General features: G+C 32.9%; 1 protein-coding gene across 3 annotated transcripts; it reads left to right on the plus strand.

Annotated features, from left to right (window-relative positions):
• The first annotated feature begins 681 nt into the window (after nucleotides 1-681).
• On the plus strand, nucleotides 682-26,099 carry LOC115963781 (beta-galactosidase 6-like). 3 transcript variants are annotated; one of them, XM_031082947.1, is made up of 18 exons: nucleotides 682-1,195; nucleotides 4,526-4,621; nucleotides 4,728-4,840; nucleotides 9,751-9,817; nucleotides 12,464-12,556; nucleotides 12,644-12,787; nucleotides 12,936-13,030; nucleotides 13,552-13,657; nucleotides 13,812-13,896; nucleotides 13,978-14,096; nucleotides 14,171-14,332; nucleotides 14,807-14,988; nucleotides 15,119-15,210; nucleotides 15,676-15,785; nucleotides 15,865-15,972; nucleotides 16,175-16,282; nucleotides 16,580-16,725; nucleotides 25,758-26,099. In XM_031082947.1, exons 1-18 carry the CDS (start codon nucleotides 1,022-1,024, stop codon nucleotides 25,873-25,875), a joined length of 2,118 nt encoding a protein of 705 aa, XP_030938807.1. In that variant the 5' UTR covers nucleotides 682-1,021; the 3' UTR covers nucleotides 25,876-26,099. The 3 variants fall into 3 exon arrangements, with proteins under 3 accessions (XP_030938807.1, XP_030938808.1, XP_030938809.1); XM_031082948.1 differs by lacking the exon at nucleotides 25,758-26,099 and adding an exon at nucleotides 23,228-23,406; XM_031082949.1 differs by lacking the exons at nucleotides 4,526-4,621; nucleotides 4,728-4,840 and having other exon boundaries at nucleotides 1,118-1,195.
• The last annotated feature ends 227 nt before the right edge of the window (nucleotides 26,100-26,326 follow it).

Raw genomic sequence — 26,326 nt, forward strand, 5'->3', positions numbered from 1 at the left:
GCCGTTATTAATACAAAGAAGGGCTAAATAATTACTAGTGTGTACGAGTTAAAGATCATAGCCCAGCCCAAAGTGAGTTCTTTAGTTAACAATTCAACCCAAAAAAAACTGTGGTCCAGTCCAAAAAGGGTAGATTGGTTAGGGGGCCCACAGGCGCAGTGCTTGGTGTTCTGTTCAGCCACCTCTTCGTTTTCACGCTTTAATGAAGCTTTGCAGCCCAGACATGGCAAACCCAACTAGACGTGCAAAACTAATTCGGGATGTGCCTCTCTGGGCAGAGAAAGATACTCATCAAATAATTTACCATTTGATTATAAGGGTTTTTTTTTTTTTTTTTGGCAATGTTTGTGGATTTCACACTAGTTTTTGTTTCAGCTTTATTTCAAATAATTTAAGTTTCAGCCTTTTGAAAATAAGCTAGTTTTTGGCTTTTTTATATTGTGCAAATAAGCTATATAAATAAAATAAGCAATTCTCAATTGAACACATAGGTGTGTTTGGGATTAATTTATAAGTTTTTTTTTTTTTAAGCTTTTATATACTGTTTTTTAAAACTTTTTTTTTCTTACGTTTTTAAAACACATTATACTTTAACATACTTTCAACAAAATATTTCTAATAAAAATCTAAATAAATTGTCCTGAAATTGATGAACAGAAGTGAAATTACTGTGGTATCCTTTGTATTTTGAAAGTTATTTTGGCATTTTTCTATTGGAGCTATTACCATTTTTTCATTGGGAAAGTTATTTTGGCATGTCCTACTGGAGCTATTACCATATTTTCCTAGGTAACACCGGAGGTCTGAGAGAATAGCACATTTGACCCCAACACCATATCCCAATCACATGTATCTATCTGCTCAGTGCTCACCTACACTCAGCATAAATAATTTATTTCCTCATGTTTCCTTAACGTCGCAACTTCTTAAAAAACTATCCTAGCTAGAGAGAGAGAGAGAGAGAGGATAGTGAAACTGTGAAAGTGAAAGAGCTTAGAAACAAAACCTGGTTAGGCTTGAGATGGGTTGGTGGTGGTGGAGACTGTATTGGGGGCTTGTGGTGGTCATAATGATGGATTGTGGTGGCCATGCTGAAGGAGGAGAAGTCACATACGATGGAAGGTCTCTCATCATTGATGGGCAGAGAAAAATGCTCTTTTCGGGTTCAATTCACTATCCTCGTAGCACTCCTCAGGTAATAAAATAAATGACATTCTTCACAATTATTTTGCCTATTCTTCTTGTAGCATTTTCGTTTTGCTTCTAGAGTCCTATTAACAGATATTTTTAGAACATTTGTTAACCCATTATTTTGTCGAAAAAATCAAAAAAAAAAATTTCTAAAAATGTTTAAAATATTTCCTAAATTTAGACATATATTTACTTTCCATTGTATATTTTGTAACTTTTTGTCTTTAGTCTGAGTTTCCGAGACCTTTATGCATCTGTTAATGGCCTTTATCAGGACGTAGCTGGCTAGCTAGAGCCCAGAAGTCCAAGTTCCAGCTGTTTGTTCAGAACCCATTAGCTAACGGACAAAGTTTAGCTACAAAATTAGTTGTAGCCTTAGGTTACAAACTTACTTAATATCTTTTTATTGGATTTGAATTTTGACAAATCCACCATTAGATTACATCTTCTTCTTATATCATTCATGCTTGCAAAATTTCAAGAAAATTAAAGATCAATAGCTATGTCATCAATAAATTTTTTAAATTGCAAGTTTTTATAATTTAAAATTATGAACAAAATATAAACTTATAGATCATGTAGTAAATGATATCCGATTGACACAAAATTTAATATGTGTATTAAGAGTGTAAAGAACATGTAATTCAACGGTTAGATTTTCAAAATATGTTGTAATATTTATTTTATTGAGTGAGTTTGTACCCTTAAACTACAACCAATTTTGTAGCTAAACTTTGTCCTTAACTAACCCAGTTCTACAGCTATTTTTCCTAATAAATAAATGACATTCAACACAATTACACATGCATTCGAGTGCTCATGCTGCGTGCATGAGTAAAATGGTTGACCAAAATACGTTCTTGTCTTTTTAATAAGGAGTATCTAGATTTTGAATCTCCTTCCCTATAAAATATGACTAGGGTAGGTGATATATAATTTTTATTTATATTTAAATTTTAAATTATGGCATGAATATTATAAATCCTAATTATATTATATGTAATGTATACAAAAATATATCAATAAAATAACATTTCAATAATCTTAAAACCATTAAGATAATTGATATGTCAAAAGTTTTATAGGTTAACTAGTGGGTACTATGGGTACTTTTCAATATTTCTAAGCTTAACTGGGTAATATTTCTCTTCTTCTTTTTTTGAGGAAGAACTGGGTAATATTTCTTGATATTATTAATTGAGTATCTTCTTACTTCCAACTATTGAATTTAAAAAATAAAAAAAAGAAAGAAGTGTGACCGTGTATTAAATGAAATCCTATTTAGATTCTATGTAATGCATACAATAATATATTGCTAAAAGAGGATAGTGTGGAGCTTAATTTGTTTCTTACGGAAAAATGGGATCAAGCGATTTTCTTCTTCTCTTTTTCGGTTAAATGATGAGGCCAGCATGAAAAATATGACATGATTTTTTTTGGCCTATATATTTTTTTTTCTTTTAATATTTTCCATTTAAGTTTCCTCGTGCTTGCCACCCAAAAAAAAAAAAACTCTTCCTATAACCAACTTTTTCCCTCTTTCCTAACACTTATTTTTTTCTTGACCAAGCAAAGCTGCTTGGGAAGTGGGAACCATTTTCTCTGTAAAGCACAAAAGATTTTAACCTTATATAGCCCAGCTCAAGAATCACATCATTTAATTTGTTTCCTAGTGGGTATTGCATCACGGGTAGCAGGAGTACTGTCAAATATTTCGATGATATTTCATCTTCCTTTCCACATGTTTGTCCTGTTTATTGAAGTACATCATGTACTCATGTCCGGTAAAAACAAAAACCAGGAGTCATATGCACAGGGGGAGCAGTGTAATCTTTTTATTTTATTATTATTTTTTTTTTAAAAAGGACCACTGTTGGGGAGTGTGAACTTTAAAATAAGATTAAATTGTAAATTACTTTCCTAAAATTTAGGATTATTTTTATTTTTCTCCTTACAGTTTCAAACTTTTGATCTACTCCCATATTGTTTGATTTTGCTCCTATTGTCACTTAATCATGTCTAGCTATCTGTTAAGTGCCAGAGTAAAACACACACACACATATATGTATCTCCAAATTTGAGGGTGCAAAATCAAAACAATCGCAAACATACAGTACATAGGTAAAATCAAAACAAATACAAACATGTATAGGTAAAATCAAAACAAATACAAACATGTATAGGTAAAATCAAAACAAATACAAATGTGGGGCCAGAGAACTTGTGACCCCGGTCCACTTTGCTTTAGGGCCCAAGGCCTGAGCCGAGGAGGGATATTGTCGAGGACATACAGTGAAAGTCCAAATGGCCTATAGATATAGCCGAGGATGATTATGTCCTCGGCATCCCAACATGCTCCTGAAAGAAAGGACAAGTACGGTATATGAACAGTTTAAGAAAAAGTTGAACACCTCCACATTGATGGAGAAAGGACCTCTGGACAATATGGCGACAAAGGACAAAGGAAAGGCTGCCATTACTGCAATTAAATACTCTGCGCTAGACAGAGCAATACTTTTCAACTTTTACAACCACTCCCAACCACTTTGGGTATGGGCTGATGGGACAAGTATTAGTCCTGGAAAGCTGAACTTACATGTGGACGTTGGAGGAAGGGTAAAAGCTAATATAAAAAGAGAAGTAAGCAATCCAGAAAGAGGGCTGGGAAAAAAGGTCAAGAACCAGAGCCTCCCAGGCCATGCCGAGGAGAAAGACTTCTTGAGCAAACATGGTTCACCTCTGTATGAGTACCCTGACCATCCACTGTCCGGTGACTAAGGCCTAGCTTTTCAGCTCACGCTCTACAAATTTTATTATTTGGGCCTTAAACGTGCGAACCCAATACCAGTTTGGGGTCATTACAAATTGAGTCCTTACAACAAAAATGTATCATTGGCATTGATGGAGTTCAAAATAACGTGATTTTGAATGAAAAACAATGCTCTTTTGACCTTAATTGACACTTAATGAATATCTCATCATGGTGTATGATGGAAAAACTTAAGCGCATGAGCATGATGGAAACTTTTAATTCCAAAAATTACGTAACATTAAGGATGTTAATTAAGGGTATGAAATCCAAACTTTACAACTTTAATAGAAAAAATTAAAATACCATAAATGTTAAGGGTGCAAATTGTAATTTAGTCCTAAAATAATAATAAAAACTTTGTCTAATAAATGAAGTCCATGAGGAAATATATATGTGACATCAATGTTAGCCTTACTAATTATGAATTTACAACATACACAAATGCTTTTTAAGAAAAAAAAAATTATGATGACAAACACATATGAGATTGCATCTAAGAAGGGAAATTGTAATTTGGAGTAGATGTGGCCATCTTTGATAGCTAAAGCTAAGGAAGGAGGATTGGACGTCATTCAAACTTATGTGTTTTGGAACCTTCATGAGCCACAACCTGGTCAAGTTAGTCAAACCCCCTTCTCTCTCTCTCTCTCTCTCTCTCTCTCTCTCTCTCTCTCTCTCTCTCTCTCTCTCTCTCTCTCTCATGTGAGGATTTTGTGTTGCGCAGTATGATTTCAATGGAAGATATAATCTAGTGCAATTCATCAAGGAAATCCAAGCACAGGGGTTATATGCTTGCCTTAGGATTGGACCTTTCATTGAGAGTGAATGGAATTATGGATACGTACCTAGATTAATTTTCATTTGTTTCTTTCAAGTTTCAATCCAAGAAAAATATCCTACCGGCATTGGCGCATTGCAAAGATTGTTAGATTATATTATGAAAAATTATTATTTTTCTTTGCTAATTAGATTGTTATTATCATTAACGGTTGCTATTATTAGGACAAAATTTGGCTACAAACTAGTTTGTAATAAATGGTTACAACTATAAAATTTAATATTAATGAACTATAAAAAAAAAAAAAAAAAAAAAAAAAAAAAAAAAAAACCAATCACATGTATTCAATAAAAATCACCGCATGTTCTATATTATTAAAAATTAGAAAAAAAAAATGATCATAAGTAGTATTAAATTTAGGTAATAATTTTAATATGTGACTAATTATAATTACTTTAAAAAAAATCATTAATACTAAGAATTTAATATTAATGAACTATAAAATTTAAAAAAAAAAAAAACCAATCACATATATTCAATAAAAATTGCTATATAACAAAAATCACCGCATGTTCTATCTTATTAAAAATTATAAGAAAAAAAATGATCATAAGTAGTATTAAATTTAGGTAAGAATTTTAATATGTGATTAATTATAATTACTTTAAAAAAAATCATTTGACTAATTATTTATATTTCTATAATATATATATAAATATATATATTAATAGGTAAAACTTAGAGAAAGTTTAATTAGAATTTGAAATTAGAATCCAATTTTGTTCTATGTGTCTAAATTTATGTGGAGATTACACTATAATTATCCACTTAAGTTTGTGCCATGTGTCCACTTAAGTTTTTTAATCTTTGTGCCAAGTGAGTTAATGAGTGTAAAATACTAGGAATATAATATTAATGAATTATAAATTCTATTAAAAAAAAAAAAAAAACCAATCACATGCACTCAATAAAAATCACTACATGTTTTATCTTATTAAAAAAAAAAATCATAAGTAGTATTAAATTTAGGTAAGAATTTTAATATGTGACTAATTATGTATACTTTAAAAATAATAATTTGACTAATTATTTATATTTTTATGATAAAAATTGTGTTTAATTTTAAATGTATCTATATGTATGCATTAATACATGTGTTACATTTTTTTTTAATAATTTGACTAATTATTTATATTTTTACAATAAAAATTATGTTTAATTTTAAATGCATCCATGCATTTGCATGAGTTACATTATAGTTAAGTATAAAAATTGGATTCCAATTAGAGTTTAACTTTGCGCCATGTGTCCTATCTAATCTAAGTTTTTTAATTTTTATACTAAATTAATTAATTTAGTATAAAAAACAAGGAGTCCAATATAAATAAACCATAAAAAATGTAATCATATATTTAACTCTATATATAAAATTAGAGGAATAGAGAGTTTGAATGATTTTATATTGGTGAGCCTTTTTTTTTTGTTTTTGTTATAAGTAAAAACAATTCAAATTTATAAGTCATTTATGTAATATACCATAACTATGTATGGTCCATTACTAATTGGGTAATATATATATATATATAACCAAAGTTTAGAGAAATTTCAATTAGAATCAAAATTGGATTTTTCCTTTGTTGGCTTTCTATACAAATTAAATTGTTTAGATTTTGCTCTAATGAGCATATTTTTTTATACTATTTCTATTCAGATATTTTGTATACAAAAATATTGAATGTAATAAACTATAATTGAGCTGAACGTTCTCATGCACTTATTTTCGTTCAATTTAGGAGATACTATTTAACTAATTTATTATTTAATTTTGTGTTGTATTTAGTAAAATTTCATAGACAATAATGGTGAATTGATGTTGTATGTGTACTATCCAATATTGATTTTCAAAATTATATATGTAATAGCAATATTAATGTAATGAGAAACTTGGTGGAACTAAAATCATGAAAATTGCAAAGAAAAACTATTTTAGTACATCCAAAAGTCCTAGTTGAACTATGTCCTATATGTTTAATAACCCAAACTAATATCAATAGTACCACTATAATTTATCATTCATGTGCGTAAGCACGGGTTACATACTAGTTATAGTTAAAGAGTAAATTTATATTCTTATAGTTTAACTTTAATTTTTTGAAAAGTTGTAGTTTATCGTAAGAGATTAAATTCAATAAGAATGTAGTGTACAATGTCACATTTACACTCTCCAATGTCATTACACCACATCAGATATTAACAAATAAAAGATTAGGCCCAACCACATAGAACTTAGAGGAGGCAAAATTAACTCAAACCCATTTACCCATCCAAACCCGCCCACTTAAATAAGACTCAAACCCACCCAACTATTAATTGGTTTAAATGGGTATTAACCCAATTATACCCAATTAACATTAATGTTAATTGGGTTTTAACTAGGTACCTAATTAGACCCAATTATGACCCAAGTATCATTTCTATAAATCACCCAACTCCAACTCTAAAATACCCCAGAACCACTAAAAAGACCAAAATACTCCCTAAATCTAAAAAATGACATAAATACCCCCCTAAACCTAAAAAAAGACTGAATTACGAAACCTAAAAAATGACCAAAATACCCCCAAAATCTAAAAATGACTGAAATACCCCTGAAACCTAAAAAATGAGTGAAATACCCTGAAACTTAGAAAATGACTGAAATACTCCTGAAACCTAAAATAATGACCGAAATACCTCCGAAACCTACAAAATGACCTAAAATTACCGAAAATAACCTGAAACCTCTAAAATGATCAAAATAGCTCTAAACCTCTAAACTGGCAAAAATACCCCTTAAAATATCTAAAATGACCCAAATACCACTAAACCTATAAGATGAACAAAATACACCCAAAGCCTTTAAAATTAAAAAAAAAAAAAAAAGGTTTGGGGTCTTTTGGATGTTTCAAGGGTATTTTTGTCAAATTAAAGGTTCTAAGAGTATTTCGGTCATTTTGTAGGTTTCGAGGGAATGTTGGTAATTTTTTAGGTTTTAGGGGTATTTTGTTAATTTTTATATTTTTGGGCTATTCCGGTTATTTTCTAGGTTTTGAAGGTATTTCAATCATTTTTTAGATTTCGGGAATATTTTGGTCATTTTCTAGATTTCAGGGTATTTTGGTAATTTTTTAAATTTTGGAGGTATTTCGGTCATTTTTAGGCTTAGGGTGTATTTTTATCATCCTATAGGTTTATGGGGCATTTTTGTTATTTTTTAGGTTTCAAGGGTATTTCGGTCATTTTCTAGGTTTTAGGGGGTATTTCGGTCATTTTTTTAGGTTTATGTGGTATATTGGTTAATTTTTAGGTTTCATAGGTATTTCCATCATTTTTTAGGTTTCAAAGATCAATTTTTAGATTTAGGGGGTATTTTGATCAATTTTTAGGTTTCAGAGGTTTTTTTGGTAATTTTATAGGTTTTGGGGGTATTTTGGTCTTTTTAAAGTTTAAGGGGTATCTTGGTCATTTTCTTTTAGTTTTGGGGGTATTTCAATCATTTTTCAGGTTTTGGGATATTTTGGTCAATTTTTAGGTTTTGGGTATATTTCGGTTATTTTTTAGGTTTCAGTGGTATTTTGGTATTTTTAGTGGTTTTTGAGCATATTTGGTCTTTTTTAGGTTTAAGGGGTACTTTGGTAATTTTAAAGAACTTTAGGAATACTTTGGTCATTTTCAAGTTTTAGGGGCATTTAGGTAATTTTGATTATTAGGTAATTGGGTGGGTTGGGGTTTGCCCATAATAATTAGGTTGGATTTGGGTTAAAAGTAATTAGTTAAATGGATAGTAAATGGGTAAATAAGTTTTATATACCCAACCCAATTATCTATACTCCAAACTCACCAATTTGACATCCCTACATAGAACCAATGAACCATTCTCCCTTTTAACACTATTACACAGAAAATTAAAAGGACTTGGTTTAGGTCCAGTGCATTAGTGTATTAAACCTGGTCAGATGATAACACATGTCCGAAAATAAATACATGTCATCATCTCAACAAGTCCAGTATTACTGGACACTGGATCTAAGTATGACCTAAAATTAAAAACCCAAACATCTTCTCCCTTTTAACACTATTACACAGAAAATTAAAAGCCCAAACTTCTTCTAATACACGCCGTTGAGCCAAGAAGCTACCACCGGAGATGTCGTGCCAAGAAGCATCCAACAACGCCACCAGTGACTGTAAAAGACTCAAAAGGCCTTTACATCAACCTTGAAGATATTTCACAAGAACCTAAAAACATTCTGTGTAGGAAACTACTAGATAATATTGTAACCATGACTAAACACGTTTTTTTATTTTATTTTATTTTATTTTATTTTAATTCCATCAATTTTATAGAAATAATTTTACTTTAACAAGGCCCAGAAATTTGTACCCATTAAATTTAAAGGTGTCAACAGTGTAGAAAAAATGAACTCAAAGTAAGAGAACATCAATATTAGCTCATAGCGTTGACAGTAATGGGGCTGGAGTCATCGCGTCTTCTTTGGCAGAATCTCATTTTAATCAGTATTACTTTTAGTTCCTCATAATGTTGAGGGTGTGATCGTGTGTGCTAGTACTTAACCTTTTATTTGCAAAAGTCTAACATGGCACACTGTTATTAGAGGGTGTAAAACTAACATTTTACTCCACATTCTTATTAAATTTAATCTCTTTTTTCTTCTTCTTCTTCTTCTTCTTCTTCTTCTTGTGTGATTTGAACAAGTGGCATTGAGTTTGAACCCTCCCTCCACTTTGTCTTATAAGAAATATTTACATGAAATTTACTAATAATATGTACCAGTACCAATCCCTTTTGTTTTTTAAATTCTAAATTACCTTTGTTTACCCAATAAGTTTCTAAGATACTCTCAATTTAATTTCTAAAACATTTGTTATTGTTATTGTTATCATCGTCTTGAAATGGATTATATTGTAGGGGGTTTCCGTTTTGGTTGCATGATGTCCCTGGTATTGTTTATAGATCAGACAATGAGCCATTCAAGGTACTGAGCATACCTCTCTCTGTCCTTGAATTTTTTTATTTTTTAAATCTAATGTTTAACATGATAATTTTGAAATCATAAGAAGTCCCACTTTCTATAGTTTTGTAATCGTTTAATTTTACAAAAACTTTTGCGGATGCAACTGTAGGAAATTTTTTTTTGAAAGTTTTACTTTAGATCCCTTATGTCAATTATGCGAATTAATTAACAATTAAAACTCAATACAGTTATTATAGTTTGAATGAAACAACCACGGCCACAATATAAACCAAATCTGAAACATAGATTTTTTTTTTTTTTTTGGATACGATGAATAGACGGATTTGGTAATGAAGAAAAAAGTTAATGGAGAACCAACAATAGAGGAAAAAAAACACTACAATGCAGCTAGGGTGGCTACCTCTACCCTAAAAAGGAAATCCACTGTATTAAGAGAGTTTTACAATCAAAGTCATAACCGTGATCTTAGAGTACTATAGTTGGAAGATAAGCTTATTGTTATGACCCTACACCAGTTCCAGACATTCTAAACTCTTCTATATGAATCTCTTATCATGAACCTAGTTTGTGATCATAATCAGACCCTTTAACGGTCTCTAAGGAGCGCTTTTGAAACTTTGATCTCTAGAGCAGCAACACTGGGATTATAGAGTAAGCGACTTCAACTCTTGTTCACCAAAATAGTAACTTTCTTGTGAATTTGGAATTTTGAACTTATAGGGTTTATCCATTCTAGGTTTAGGATTAATTTGTTATAGTGCACATCAGTAGTCCCTCTAAAGCATCTTTTTTAAGTCGTGCTTAAAACAGGTCTTTTTATATCTTTGTATGTAGGCACAAAAACCTAGGCAATACAAAATTTAATAAAACATGCTAGATTCTCTTTTCATGATTCTCTATCTATCAAGTTTCAATTAAAACTTAATCAAAATTCTTCTTTCAATAGATCCAGCAATAGTCGAATTGTTGTCAGAATCACATGTTTGATCGATGCTCTCAATCTAATGGCATTCAAAAGTCTGAATAACTACCTTCTTTTGAGTTTCATCTTTAACCTTTTAAACTTGAACTTTGATACACATTACAAACTTGATCTAGATTACCATTTTATGGAATTTTCCAACCTAACTCAACCAAAAAAAAAAAAAAAAAAAATCAATCTCTTGATTATATATATAGTACACACATTTGTGGACAATTTCCCCCACTTTAATACTCTGCTTGTGTCCATCCCTAGATTTGACATTGTGACACCATTTGAACTAATAGATTGACAAGATGTTACTCTTCACTTACAAATGGAAAGGTTGTAAGGCACTCCATAATTAGGCCTGTGCGGAGTTAAATAACGTGCTAGGAAGATGGGCCCGATAATCTTGGGCCAAGGAAGTGAACCCTCTGAGCCCAAGAAGGGCCACCAATCTTGTGCTTCCCTTTCCTCATAACTACGGCCCAAGGTGCATCACACTCCTACCGTCCTGGTCAGAGTCTAGGAACAGAACAAAAAAGGGTTAGGATCAAGCAATGTAAGAAGCCACGGGTCACTACAACATTTAAGGTCCGTTTGGTTGGGGAGATGCAAAAGTAGAAGAATAGAAAATTGTGGGATGATGGAAAAGTGGATAGAGAGAATAGATTTAGATTTCCCTCATTTGTGTTTGGTTGGAGAGATGGAAAAGTGGAGGGAAAGAAACATTTTTTGTTTGGTTGAGATGATAAATAAGAGATTTGAAAATGAAGTTGGTATAAATTTACCATTATGTCTTTGCTAAATATATAAACAAAAAGTAACACATTTTTTAATTAAAAAATTTTGTATGGACACTTCAAAATTTTTTATTTATTTATAAAATAAGCAAATTCCTAAAGGATTAAAAAAAAAAAAAAAGAAGAAGAAGAAGAAGAAGAAAGAAAGATAAAAAAAAAAAGGACAAAAATGTGAGATTAGCACCCAAAAAAAAAACAAAGAAGACAACCAAAACCAAGTACTGTGCATACGAAATGGAAGAACTTTATCCAAAAAAAAAAGAAACAAAAAAGCAAAAAGACAGAAAGTTGGCTGATGGCACTTTTTTTCATTCATCAATAATACATGTTTTCAAACTATCACACACCCTTGGTGTGATGATCACTCTACAAGTATAAATGTTTGTAGAGTGTGAGGAGTAAGGATTGGGGTTCAAGTCTCCAAGAGAGAGTTTTACACACATATACACTTAAATTATGTTAGAGTAGAATTCTATCTTGTATCAAAAAATAATACACGTTTTCACGCCTGTTTTCTCTTCATTTCGAAGAGGCAAGTGGGCTTGGGTGGAAAATGCCTAGGCCCCACCCAAAAGATTTTCTCTCCTTCCCTTCTTACCAAACAAACACTCATTCATATTTTTCCTTATATAAATTAGAGTGCCACTAACATTAAGAAAATGACATGTGTCTTTGCATTGCACATGACTTGTTAAACCACAATTAAATAATACAATCATTTTAAGTGAGTCATGTGTATAAGTGCATTGTACATAGCATGGATACAATTAAGTTTGTAGTCAAATCTTGTCCTTTCTCATATTGGTACTTAAACAATTAAAATGATTTCGTTTTGTTTTGTTTTGTTTTTTTGTTTTTTTTGGTGACTCCATTTTGTAGTTCTGCATGCAAAATTTTACCACAAAAATAGTGAACTTGATGAAGTCAGAGGGTTTATATGCCTCACAAGGAGGTCCCATCATACTGTCACAGGTTCTGTACCTTCTCTTACTAGTTAATATTGAATCAGTTCTTTACTTCATATAATCTCACTTGAAATATGCTAACGCTGGTATATAGATTGAGAATGAATATCAAAACATTGAACGTGCATTCCTTGAAAAAGGGCCTTCTTATGTTCGTTGGGCAGCTAAAATGGCAGTTGATCTCCAAACAGGAGTACCATGGGTCATGTGCAAGCAAACTGATGCTCCTGATCCAGTGGTTAGTTTTGCTTCTCAACTAAGACTACTACTTGTACTTAGAAACTAAACTGCTAATTACAAACTGTTCTCTTTGCTATATTGTAAGATTCAACTGATTGCATAATGGACCATGTTTTGCTTGTTCATTTAACAAATTAAACATGCAGATTAATACATGCAATGGGATGAGATGTGGAGAAACTTTTGGAGGACCCAACTCACCAAATAAGCCATCATTGTGGATAGAGAATTGGACTTCTTAGTATGGTCAAATTTCTGCGTTGTTCCCTTTTCTAAGGGCAGGGGTTTAAGCAAATATTACATTCCATTCAATTATCTAGAGGAGTGAAAAGGAGCATTAATTCAGCTAGTGGAAACATTCTTGGGTTCAAATTTCACTTATAAGAATCAACAAAAATCATGTTTGATACAAAAATAAAGTATGTGAAGGTTTTAGCAATTGTATTAGTAAGTCTTTATAGAATAGTATCTCATAAGAAACTAATTTCTAGCTTCAAAAGTTTGGTAGGGAGATAATGAAAGTTAAAATAATTGCTTAGGAGTGATGATATCAATCTGAACCAGCCTTAGAGGAGGGTATTGGAGCATCCTAAAGGCTGTAAGATGAATCCAAGTCAATGATTTCGCAAAATCTTTTTATCGTAATAGAAAACTTGTACTAGATTAATTGCATTAGTCATTAACAATGTTTCAATGAATGCGAACAAAATGACTATTAATCATTCTAAGAGTAAACTAACTGTACTTAATTTTCTCTTGAAGTTATCAAGTATACGGAGGGAAGACATACATAAGGTCTGCTGAAGACATTGCATTTCAAGTAGCACTTTTTATTGCAAGAAATGGAAGCTATGTAAATTATTACATGGTATGGTATTTTAGTTATAATTCTCATCAACTACTGCCATCATATTTCTATCTGAATATATTTTCTTTTAAATTTTAGTGTTGGAAATTACATAAGCCTTTTAGTTATCTTAAACTAATCATGTCAATGTCTAAAATTACATTCCCTATCTTAGTACCATGGTGGAACAAATTTTGGGAGAACAAGCTCTGCATATATCATAACAGCTTATTATGATCAGGCTCCTCTTGATGAATATGGTGAGTAGCATAAGTTCCTATGCTTCTAAAATTAGATGAATAAAGTAGTAATTAATAATCCACAACTTTTAATAATTTTAGGACTATTAAGGCAGCCTAAGTGGGGACATCTTAAGGAGTTGCATGCTGCAATTAAATTGTGCTCTACAACTTTGCTGCAAGGAGCACGAACCAACTTTTCTTTAGGTCAACAACAAGAGGTAATGTGTCAAAAGTCTTATGTTTTCTCATATATCACTAATTAACACTTACTTCTTTCTTTCTTTAAACTTAGGCCATTGTTTTCCAAGAAGAAAATGGAGGCTGTGCGGCATTTCTTACTAACTATGCTAAACAGAATGTTACTGTACAATTTCAAAATATACCACTTGAATTGCTTCCGAAGTCGATCAGTATTCTATCAGACTGTAAAAATATAACTTTCAATTCAGCAAAGGTAATGTATAACTTACAATGTAAAAATGTTTTTTTTTTTTGGTAGTTTTATAGATGTTTGTAATCCTACATTCTAATAGTTAGAACAAGAAATACTAAATTGTCTACTTATTAGGTAGAGCAATAACTATAGTTTTGAGCTCATAACATTTTATTGATTAATTACAAACTGTACAAGCTTAATTATATATATATATATATATATATATATAAATTTATATCAAATTTCTAGCAAATATTGTTTGAGTTTTGAAAATATCATTTATATTCTAATATGCCTTGATTCCCTTGTTTTGAAAAGACCCATATTTGTCAAATTTATTGTGGGAAATTTGATTTTTAGAATTCAATTGATATCTTGAGAGTTTACAATCATTCGGCTTATATAAAGTCTTCCCCCCCACCCCCACCCCCCGAACTATTTTTTTCTTTTGATGGCAGGCTAAAAGTTCTACTTTCTCTTATCTCTAAATAGGTTAATACGGTGTATAATGAAAGAATCATAAAATCAACACAAACTTTTGATTCAATTAGTAGCTGGGAAGAATTCAAAGATGTCATCATGAATTTCGAAGATGCATCATTAAAATCAAATGAATTACTTGAGCACACAAATACAACCAAAGACAAATCTGATTATCTTTGGTATACTCTTAGGTAAATTCGTTTCTCATTGAATTTTACTAGCATATATGAACAATATGTGTGCCTTCTCTTCATTGCATCAACTTAATGATATTTGTAAGAATTGATGGAGTTTTTTTTTTTTTTTTTGATAGAAACACAGGTTTGAACACACTTTGTCTTGCACTAAACCAGTACTTCATGCTCAATCTTTTGCGCATGTTGCGCATGCTTTTTTGAACGACATATATATAGGTAAGTTACTTATTCAATTCAAACATCTTGGAAAAGAGACAATTTCTGTTTTTTTTTTTTTTTTTGGGTGTAAATCACAAACGTTTCTGTAAATAATGGCCAAATTCTATATATATATATATATATATATATATATATATATATTATGACTAACCCAATCTAACCTGACTCACGTGAGTCGGGTTGAGTTGGTTTCTACACATGTAATGAGTTAGGAATTTCTCAACCCGACATGCTCAGGTTGAGTTGGAAAAAACCCTTGAATCCAACCTAACTCAACCTATGCACACCTCTACTTTTGATAATAAGAAGTCTCCAAATATAAGGCTTTAAGATTGTTGGATTATATCATATTTGTTTATGCTAGGTTAAAATAAAAGAATTGAAGCCTTTGATTTAACATTCAAGAATTTTTGTGTTTCAACTAGTAACCCTCACCTATTATGCTTGGTCGTATTCATGCAGGTGTTGCAAATGGAAGTTCTAATGTGAAGTACTTCATGATGGACATTCCAATTGAGTTAAATGATGGGATGAATAATATTTCTTTACTCAGCGTTATGGTTGGGTTACCGGTAATAATTTTATATAATTACTTTCTTTCTTTTAAATTTTTCATTCAGAAACTGAAATTTCTTTGGTGCTTGTGTAAAGGATTCAGGATCTTTCCTTGAAAGAAGAGTGACTGGCTTAACAACGGTGGCAATTCAATGCAACGGAAATGAGTTTTATAATTTTACAAACTTTGAATGGGGATATAAGGTTTGCTCTTTTATCTTGATTAATCTATATACCACTATTAATTTTAAAGAAAAAATAATAATTTTATATATATTTTTACCATATTTAATTGTAAAAAGATATTTATATTGAACATGACTGTGCAATATTATTGCTAAAAAATAATGTACTAAGAATAACTAATAGATACCATTAATTAAATTATAATCTTTAATCATTACAGGTTGGACTGCTAGGAGAAGAGTTGCGAATATATAGAGAAGAAAACTTGGGAGATGTAGAGTGGGGTAAAAATGGAATCTCCACCAATCAAACACTTACTTGGTACAAGGTATGTAACTGTACACTTCATGCATATGTAATGACAAAATTCTCATGTAAGATATTAAAAAAATAATGTTGAAGTATCAAATAATATCAAATAATGGATTTACAAATAAAGGAAAAAACAAATCAAGGAAAATTAGGGTAACATTAATTAAGACTTAAATTCATTCAAATATAAAATTTATGGATAAAGTATTGAATGAACTTAATAATCAGTTTATTTGTTTGTATTTTTTACTCTATAGTCTTAAATATGCTACATAGTTTATTAGTGTAATATTGTGAATTGATAATTTTGCAGATAATTTTCGATGCACCTTTGGGAAATGACCCTGTAGCCTTTAACCTTAGTTCGATGGGGAAAGGTGAAGCTTGGGTTAATGGACAAAGCATTGGTCGCTATTGGATTTCTTTTCATGACTACCAAGGCAACCCATCACAAATAATGTATGTAGCCTATAGCTATCCACAGTAATTTTTATTTATTTATCTGAGAATAATTAATTAACACCAAATGGAGAAAGGAAATAAAAATAATACTAATAATGTACATTCACGCACAAGAAATGAATTCCCCCCCAAAAAAAGTAGAATTTCAGGACTTCAAAACTATAGTCTAGCAAATTTCGAAGTTGAAGTTTAGGTTACATAACCATGATCTTATGGTCACAGACAATTTAGAAAGAGGAAAAATACAAGAATTGTTTTCATATATAGTAAATTATGTACGTAAATTGTAGTCTCTAAGATAGATATAGGTGATATTTTGACCATGCTTCCTTCAAGATCACTGTCGTCATCCAATTATATAGTCCATTTCAATTGCAATTAGGGATATGCATTGGTTGTAGGGGTGTACATGGGTTGGGTTGGGTTGTGTCAGGTTGAAGGGGATTTTTTTACCCAACCCACCATGGTGGGTCAAAAAAAATTCAACCCAACCCAACCCACATGGGTCGGGTTGGGTCAGGTTGAACCCATGGGTTTGACAAATTTTATTATTATTATTATTAAATTGAGTAGAAAAAAAAATATTAATATATTAAAAAAACCTAAAGATTAGTATCAATGTAACTCCTTAAAGGCAAACAACACTAATGACTAAACAACAATAGTAATTTATTAGGATTTGTGTGAACTAATTGGCTTTTATATAGGATAGGAAGAACTGGCTATTTAAAAAATTTTATTAATTATATAATATATATATATATATATATATTATAAATTAGTATTAGTAGGAGGAACTGAGAAAATGCTGCTCTATAGCTGGTTTTTTTTTTTTTAATTATTAAATATAATATATATATATATATATATATATATATATATATATATAAGTGCCCTACAATTGATTTAAAAAAAATTATTAAATATAAAATATATTTTAAATATATATTAAATATGGGTGGGTCAAGTCGGGTTTGGCGGGTTTGTAATTTTATGACCCAAACCCAACCCGACCCGCTATAAATTTTTTTTTTGTAACCCAACCCAACCCACCAAACCTTAAAAACCGACCCAACCCGGCTAGTTGGGTTGGGTTGGGTCGGGTTTGGCAGGTCGGTGGGTTTCCTGCACACCCCTAATTAGTTGAGTTGAGTTGGGTTGGAGGAGTTTTTCCAACCTAACTCGAGCATGTCGAGTTGATAAATTCCCAACCAATTACCTATGTAAAAACCAACTAAACCCAACCCACATGGGTCATGATGTCGTGGAAGCCTAAAGAAAGCACACATGACGCTCTCTTGATGGAACAAAAACTAAACTATTAGCTTCTGATAGTAAACCTCAAATCCATGAGGGGTTTTCTAAAATCCACAATGAGATAAATTGGAATCCACCAAAGAAAGAATTTGACAAAAGTTTGTATTTATTGATAATAGTTTAATTTGCCTCTGAAGGCTACAAAACATATAAATACTGAGAAAAACATTTGAAATCCTAATTCGCACTAATTACACAATTAGGTAACAAAATACCGAAATTTACCAAAAAAGGAAAAATTAAGTTAAATGTAGAATCATAAACTATTGACCTTAAGGGCCATCCCAAAACAAGTAGGGTCTTATTCTGACTTTTGAGCAAAAAGTTATTAAGGAAACAAAAATTACTATAAACAATAAAATTGCAGTTTTCGGTGCCTAAATGAAGGAATTTGCCATTTTCAGAGGGTACCTCATGGCAAAGCCTACCAAACTACAAAACTATTACTCAAAAGGCTGTTTCGTTTCAGCCTACCAAATTTCATTCGATTCCAACTTCAAGGCCCTTGCGAGTTGATTTCAGGCATGCGTGAGAGTCTAGGAAGGCCATGGCGGTCTGTTCTATACAAGTCTCCACTACTTGAAAAGAACTCAACCTCGAGTTTCCACTATCTAGCGCATAAGGAGGATAGTACTCATATAAGTCGGCAACATTGAAGGTGGAAGAGATATTCATGTTTGGTGGAAGAGTTATTCATGATTGGTGGAAGAGCAACCACATAAGTATCGTTGTTGATCTTCTTTGTAATTTGGAATGGCCCATATTTCTTGTCCTTCAACTTCTTGTAGGTACCAATGGGAAACCTCTCCTTTCTAAGGTAGACTAGCACTAAATCCCCAACATTGAAAATCTTTTCACGTCTCTTCTTATTAGCTACTTCCTTGTACTTGGCATTAGTAGCTTCCAGTTTCTGTCTCACTTCCTCTTGCATTGCCTGAATACGATTAGTCATATTCTCTACAACTTGACTCATTCCTGGAAGCTTAAGTAAGGGTACCAAGTCCAAAGCATGTTTAGGGGGCATGTAGTAGACAATGGCAAATGGAAATTTACTAGTGCTTCTACTGACTGAGCTATTGTAAGCAAACACTGCTTGAGACAATGCAAGATCCCATTGCTTGGGCTTCTCTCTTGAGATACACCAAACTAAATTCCCCAAAGTGCGATTAACCACTTCTATCTGACCATCAGTCTAAGGATGACTAGTGTTTCTGTAATTCAAGGAAGTGTCAAAACACTTCCACAAGGTCTGCCAGAAATGACTAATGAACTTGGTATCTCAGTCAGAGGTGATGGACTTTGGCACTCCATGCAAGCGCACAACTTCTTTAAAGAACAGATTGGACACTTGAGTGCATTTGAATTCTTCTTGCATGCTATAAAATCGGATATCTTCGAGTACCTATCAAACACAACAAAAGCAGAATCCATACCTCGTTGGGTTCGAGGAAGACCCAGTATAAAATCCATAGATAGATCCTCCTATAGTGCTTGTGGAACTAGTACTGGCATGTATAAACCAGTATTTTGAGATTGTACCTTGGCAATTTGGCAAACTAGAAACTTTCTCACATAATTGCCAACATCCCTCTTCAGTTGTGGCCAATAATACCTCTCCTCCTCAAGGGCTATCATCTTGTCTCTGCCCATATGTCCACCCAAACCTCCACCATGCAGCTGCCTAATAATTTGTTCCCTTAATGAACTCTTAAGGATGCATAATTGATTACCCCAAAAAGGAAACCATCCTGGATGTACATACTATTAACAATAGTATGAGTTTATTTACACTTACCCAAAATATCACCAAAATCCTTATCATTCTCATACAGCTCTTTGAGGCAATCAAACCCTACAACTTTAGTATGTAGTATGGTCAACAAAGATGCTCGCCTACTGAGTGCATCTGCCACCTTATTAGTGACACCAAACTTGTGCTTCAATGTGAAATGGAAGCGGTGTATATAAGCTACCCACCTAGCATGCATCCGATTAATGTTAGCTTGACTGTTAATGTGCTTCAATGCCTAATGATCTATATATGACACAAACTCCCTCTGAATCAAGTAATGCTCCCAATGCTTAAGAGTTCGTACCATAGTAAAGAACTCTAGCTCATAGGCCGACCAATTACTCTGAGCTTCACAAACTTTCGCATTGAAGAATGCTACTGGCTTATTGTCTTGGGAAAGAACAGCACCTATCCCAACCATAGATGCATCACACTCCACTTGAAACACCTTCTCAAAGTTGGGCAATGCCAAAACTGGAGCGGTGCTCAACTTCTCCTTTATTAAGGCAAAACTCAGTTTTGCCTTCTTTCCCCATGAGAACCTCCTTTTCATCAAACACTCAGTAATGAGGGCTACGATGCTACTAAAATCTTGAACAAACCTCCGATAGAAAGTTGTCAGGCCATGGTAGCTTCGCATAGCACTCACTGTCTTTAGGGTTAGCCAGTCTCTGACTGCACGGACCTTGTCCTCAACAACATGAATCCCATCCACACTAATCACATACCCTAAGAATAGCAACTTATCAGCCAAGAAGCTGCACTTCTTCAAGTTGATATACAACACATTAGCCTGCATTACTGTCAGTACTTCTTACACATGATTATAGTGAACTGCTTCTGTCTTATTATAAAACAAGATGTCATCAAAATAAACTACCACAAGCTTCCTAATAAATGGTTTCAATACCTGATTCATAAGCCTTATGAAAGTGCTGGGAGGATTGGACAGTCCAAAAGGTATCACCATCCACTCATACAACCTCTCATTTGTCTTGAAAGCTGTCTTCCACTCATCTCCAAGTCAGATCCGAATCTAATGATATCCACTCTTGAGATCCAGCTTGGTGTAACACTTGGACCCACTCAACATATCAAACATTTCATCTAATTAGGGAATAGGAAATCGATACCTAATTGTGATCTTGTTGATGGCTCGACTATCCACACACATATGCCAGTTCCTATCCTACTTCGATGTTAATAATACTGGTACTACACATGGACTCATACTCTCCATGATCTGTCCCTTGTTTAGAAGCCCATCCACCTGCCCCTATAGAATCTAGCCCTCCTAAGGATTCATCCTGTAATGTGGCATATTTGGTAGACTAGCTCTAGGAGCTAAATCAATGCAATATTAGATGTCGCGCATTGGTAGTAAACTTGTAGGCAACTCCTTCGGGAAAAACTCTTCAAACTCCTTGATTAATGGTTGAATTGCCTTAAGTATCTCTACAACCTTCTTTGGCTCTCCATCTGTCACCACTACTGTATAAACCTACTTCAACCCCTTACACTCCCCATTAAACTCATCCTCATTGTTAACTATAAGAAGTGACGATTTTCCCTCCATTTTAAAAGCTTTAGGTACACTGCCTTCCTTAATTGGACCAAGGACAATTTTTTTGCCATTCTTAAAGAACGCATACACATTATCCTTACACCTATGAGTAACATCTACATCATATTGCCAAGGTCTACCCAATATTAAATAACATGCATCCATTTCAACAACATTACGAACTACTTCATCTACATAAAATTTACCCATAGAAAAAGTAACACGATATAGTTGAGTAATAAGAGTTTTCGTACCTTTCTTGATCCAACCTATTTTGTACGAAGAAGGGTGTTTCTCTGTCTTCAACCCCAGTTTGGAAACCAAACTCTTTGACACGATATTCTCTACACTGCCACTGTCAATGATCAAATCACAGACCCTCTTACTAATGGTGCAATGTGCTAGAAAGATCTCGTTCCGCTAATCATTGTAATCCACCCTTGGTGCGAGCAACAACCTCTGAATCACTAAAGACCTCCCTAATGGCTTGCCTTCCTTATCTCCTTGAATCTCATTAGGATAATAGGTATATGGATCAACATCATTATACATCTTGTCACCCTCTTGTACACCTTCTACCCCGCCCTTTTCTACCACCACCAGATTTACTGCGGCTCGCTTAGGGCAAGTACTAGATTGATGTCCTAGTTTTTTGCACCTGTAGCACTTATTCTCAGTTGGCCTAGCATAGGGGTTGGCGTTTGCTATTAGCTAGGCTACGAAACCTACTATTGCCACTGTGGATTGGCTAACACTACTATTCTTGCTAACCACGGGTTTTGATTATGGTGTATGATAGGCCAAGAATGTATTGACCCCTTGTGATGAATTAACCAATTAATTAGCCAAGTTAATTAATTAATTCAATTAGTATGTAATAAGCGTGGTAACATAAACAAATCACCAACTAAGTTAAAATGTGGTGGAAAATAAATTGACACGGTGATTTGTTTATGAATGGGGAAAACCTACGCGGCAAAAATCCCACCGGGTGATTTTAAGGTCACCACTCTTGAGAATCCACTATTATCACAACAAGCAATTACAAGTAAAAGAATCCCAGTACCTTATACCAACCTATAATTGAACCCTTACCCCAATACCTAATTGGACTTGTTCTGTAGTGACAATCTCTCATTTTCAATGCATGACTCCCAATATATGACTAACCAGTTCAATGCGTGGATCCCAATACGCAGCTTACTCACCAACTTAAGAAGGATGTTAGCTGCAAAGTTCTTCAATTTATCAACACGATGAAGATCACGAAACTCCTTGGTTTCAAAACCCTACGGTGTACAAACATAGCAGCTTCTTGAATAAAAAGATGAACTAGGGTAAATGTCTCCTGTTCACAATATGCTTGTGAAAAACTTTTGCATTAAGTTGCATCATCTGTGATGGCCCTTAAAACAATCCTTATATATGTTTAGGGTTGTGAGAAAAGAAAGCTCAAATATCTACTCACGGATTGGAGTGAAATCAGCTCTGAAAAACTAATTTTCATAAACCTCAATAAATACCTTATCTGTCAAGCAGCTGTCGAGCATCGGGCTAAAACAACTTTTTAAACCTCGATAAATACTAGTTGTCGAACTTTAAAATCTAGCACTTCTTCACTTGATTCTTGGACAGATTTGCATGGTTTTAATACTTGAACTTGAAACCTTATTCCTTGAAGCATTAAACACATCCTAGATCTATTCAATTACAAGTAAAGTACGTTTTGTCAAAAGATTAGCCAATTCTATATTGACATATGTTCCTAACAGTGATTCACATATGTCCTAACAGTGTAAACATGGGTTGTTTTCCTTTGTTGGCAGCGGAACTAGATGACCCCGAACTACAGTTGGAAAACTTTGAACCTACCTTGAGATGCTGATATTCTATTTTCTTGGAAAAGGTTTTAGCCTCATTTAAAGTATATAGGGTTAGTAAGAATACCTGATCTCAAATGGAAACTCACAACCCGTGTACAAATCTGGATATCTGTTGATCTTCAATTTCCTCCAAATCATTACAATTTGCCAACCTGTCAAACTCCTCCATGTACTTATTAACTATCCGTTACCCTACCTATAATCTTGGTACTGTCTGAACAACTCCTGCTGGTAATCTGGTGGTAAGAATCAATCTGCCATTAATCTTTTCATCCTTCTCCATGATTGTATCGGAAAATTTCTATCATGGGTACGGTTTAACTGAACATGATCTCACTTGGCAGATGCTCTTCACTTTAATTTGTATGCCACCAAACACACCTATTTGTCATCCAAAGCACCCATATAGTCAAAAAACCTCTCCACCTCACTGACCCAATCTAGATACTATTCAATGGAGACATTACCATTAAAGGATGGTAATTCTACTTTCATCTGATAGTCCCTCTACTCCTGATAATCTCAACCATTATCCCTCGCAGGATCATGATGATTCCTAAGGACTCCTTCTGCATACTCTTCGTCCTCACTGTTCTCTTCATTGTAGTCTTGTTGCCTATTCCGATTTGGACCGTGATGGGGAGGGCCACGTATTTGATTATCATGTCACTCTTCGTCATCACGATTAGGGTTTCGGTTGAGCAGGGCAGCAAGCGCTTCTTGAATTCGGTCCAAATTCTGTTAGGTTGAATCACGAAACTATTGATTTTCATCAAGAAAATCAAGGAACTCAGCCCTAGTAAGGATTAGGTTGTTAACGTCATCATCGCCGTCATTGTTGTGGTGGTCATCGTCTCGCCGGTTAACCATCAGACCAGGGTATGTCAAAGCTCTGATACCAACTAATGTCGCAGAATCTTGAAGAAATCACAGATGATGCTCTCTTAATAGAACATAAACTAAACTATTAGCTTTCGGTAGTAAACCTCGAATTTATGAGAGGTTTCCTTGAATCCACAAGGAGATAAATTGGAATCCACCAGAGAAAGAATTTGACAAAAGTATGTGTTTATTGATAATAGTCTAATTTGCCTTTTACAGCTACAAAACATATAAATATTGGGAAAAAAAATGTCTGAAACCCTAATTCGCACTAATTATGCGATTAGGTGACAAAATACCGAAATTTACAAAAAATGGAAAAATTGAGTTAAATGTAGAATCATAAACTATTAACCTTAAGGGTTGTTCTAAAACAGGCAGGACCTTATTCTGACTTTTGAGTAAAAAGTTATTAAGGAAACAAAAATTACTATAAACGGCAAAATTGCAGTTTTCGGAGCTTAAATGAAGGAATTTGCCATTTTCAAAGGGTATCTCGTGGCAAAGTGACGACTTTGCTCAGAAGACCGTTTCGCTTCAGCTTGTCAAATTTCATGCGATTCTAGCTCCAAGGCCTATGATTTCTATTAGTGCCTTTTTGCCTTGCGCGTTGATTTCAGGCGCGTGTGAGAGTTCAGGAAGGCCATGGCAATTTGTTCTACATTAGATTAGGTTAGGTAAAGTTATAAGTGGGTTGTGCCTACACGTTTCAATAAATGTAAATAATTGAATTTTCATTAATTATTTAATCAAAATTTTCAATAAATTATTACAATTCACATAATAGACTAAATAATGTAGTAAGTTTGCTAATTCATATAAAATACTTCTCAAAATATCAAAATAAATCTAACTAAAATATTAAAATAAATGTATTAAAATAAACTTGTACATGTGATGGGTTGGGTTGGGTTAAATAGGTTGAAAAACTATGAACCCAAACCTAACCCACCAACCCACTAAAATCAACTTGAGGCATTGAGTTGGGTAGGGTTGGCTTAGGTTGGTTTGCTCTGGTCAGTGAGTTAGATGCACACCCCCAATTTTAACCAAGGCAATGAATATATATTACAAGTTCTTCACGACTTCCCATTTAATTATATTTCTAAAAGATGTGAATTTTAGAGTGATGTAAGGAATAATAAAAATTTTAGTGTGTATATCATATTCAAACTAATGCATCATCAATCATAATGAGTAATTTAAATTAATATTCATTTGTTATCTTTTTGCAATGACACTAATCACATTTATTACTACATTAGTTTTTAAGTGTTTTTTAGTTAAATTTATAATAACTTTAGCATTATTTGTGAATCTTAATTTTTATCGTTTTTTAAACGAGGTCATATACGATTGAACTTCTTTTTTTTTTTTTTTTTGAGAAATACGATTGAACTTCTTGTTATGATGACATACACAATTTCAATATGTTATAAATTTATAAATCAAGTTTAGCAGAGATCATTCTCTTTCAGCTAGTACATATAGGACTAGATTATAAGGTGGACAGACAACTATACATGCAAAAATTAGACCAATATAAATCTACATATGTAATATCCTATTTATGCCTTTTATGTTTTGCTAGGTATCATGTGCCCCGATCGTTCCTGAAAACTTCTGGAAATCTTTTGGTTTTGCTTGAAGAAGCCGGTGGCAACCCTCTTCAAATTTCCTTGAACACCGTGACAATCATCAACACATAAGAACATACATCTTACAATCACTTCCCTCAATGATTTCATAGAGGAAAGATAGATATAGATATTATCAGGGATTAAACGAATTACAAGTCCCTTTTTACAAAGTGATAATATCATAGGCTAACAAATCTTTGTCCTAATAATCTGGAATTAGCATTTTGAGTAGAATTCATGATGTAAATCCTTTCAAATACTTTCATTTAAACAATAAGAAAAGGTCGAACAGTTATTGCGTTCAGAATTTTGTTACTTATATATCTTATAAAGTGTAACATGTCACTCAAGCAAAAGTTTTTAAATTTTCACAATTTTCATTTTTTATTTGAAAGCCAAGTAGATACAAATATCAACATTTAGAAAGAAAAAATAATGTGGGTAGTTAGCTCAATTGGTAAAGTCTCTGGTGTCTTGGTTAGATAATGATTGATTTTAATATACTAGTGCATGTTTATAA

Source organism: Quercus lobata, chromosome 10 (assembly GCF_001633185.2).
Source record: "Quercus lobata isolate SW786 chromosome 10, ValleyOak3.0 Primary Assembly, whole genome shotgun sequence".
Classification (NCBI taxonomy): Eukaryota; Viridiplantae; Streptophyta; class Magnoliopsida; order Fagales; family Fagaceae; genus Quercus; species Quercus lobata.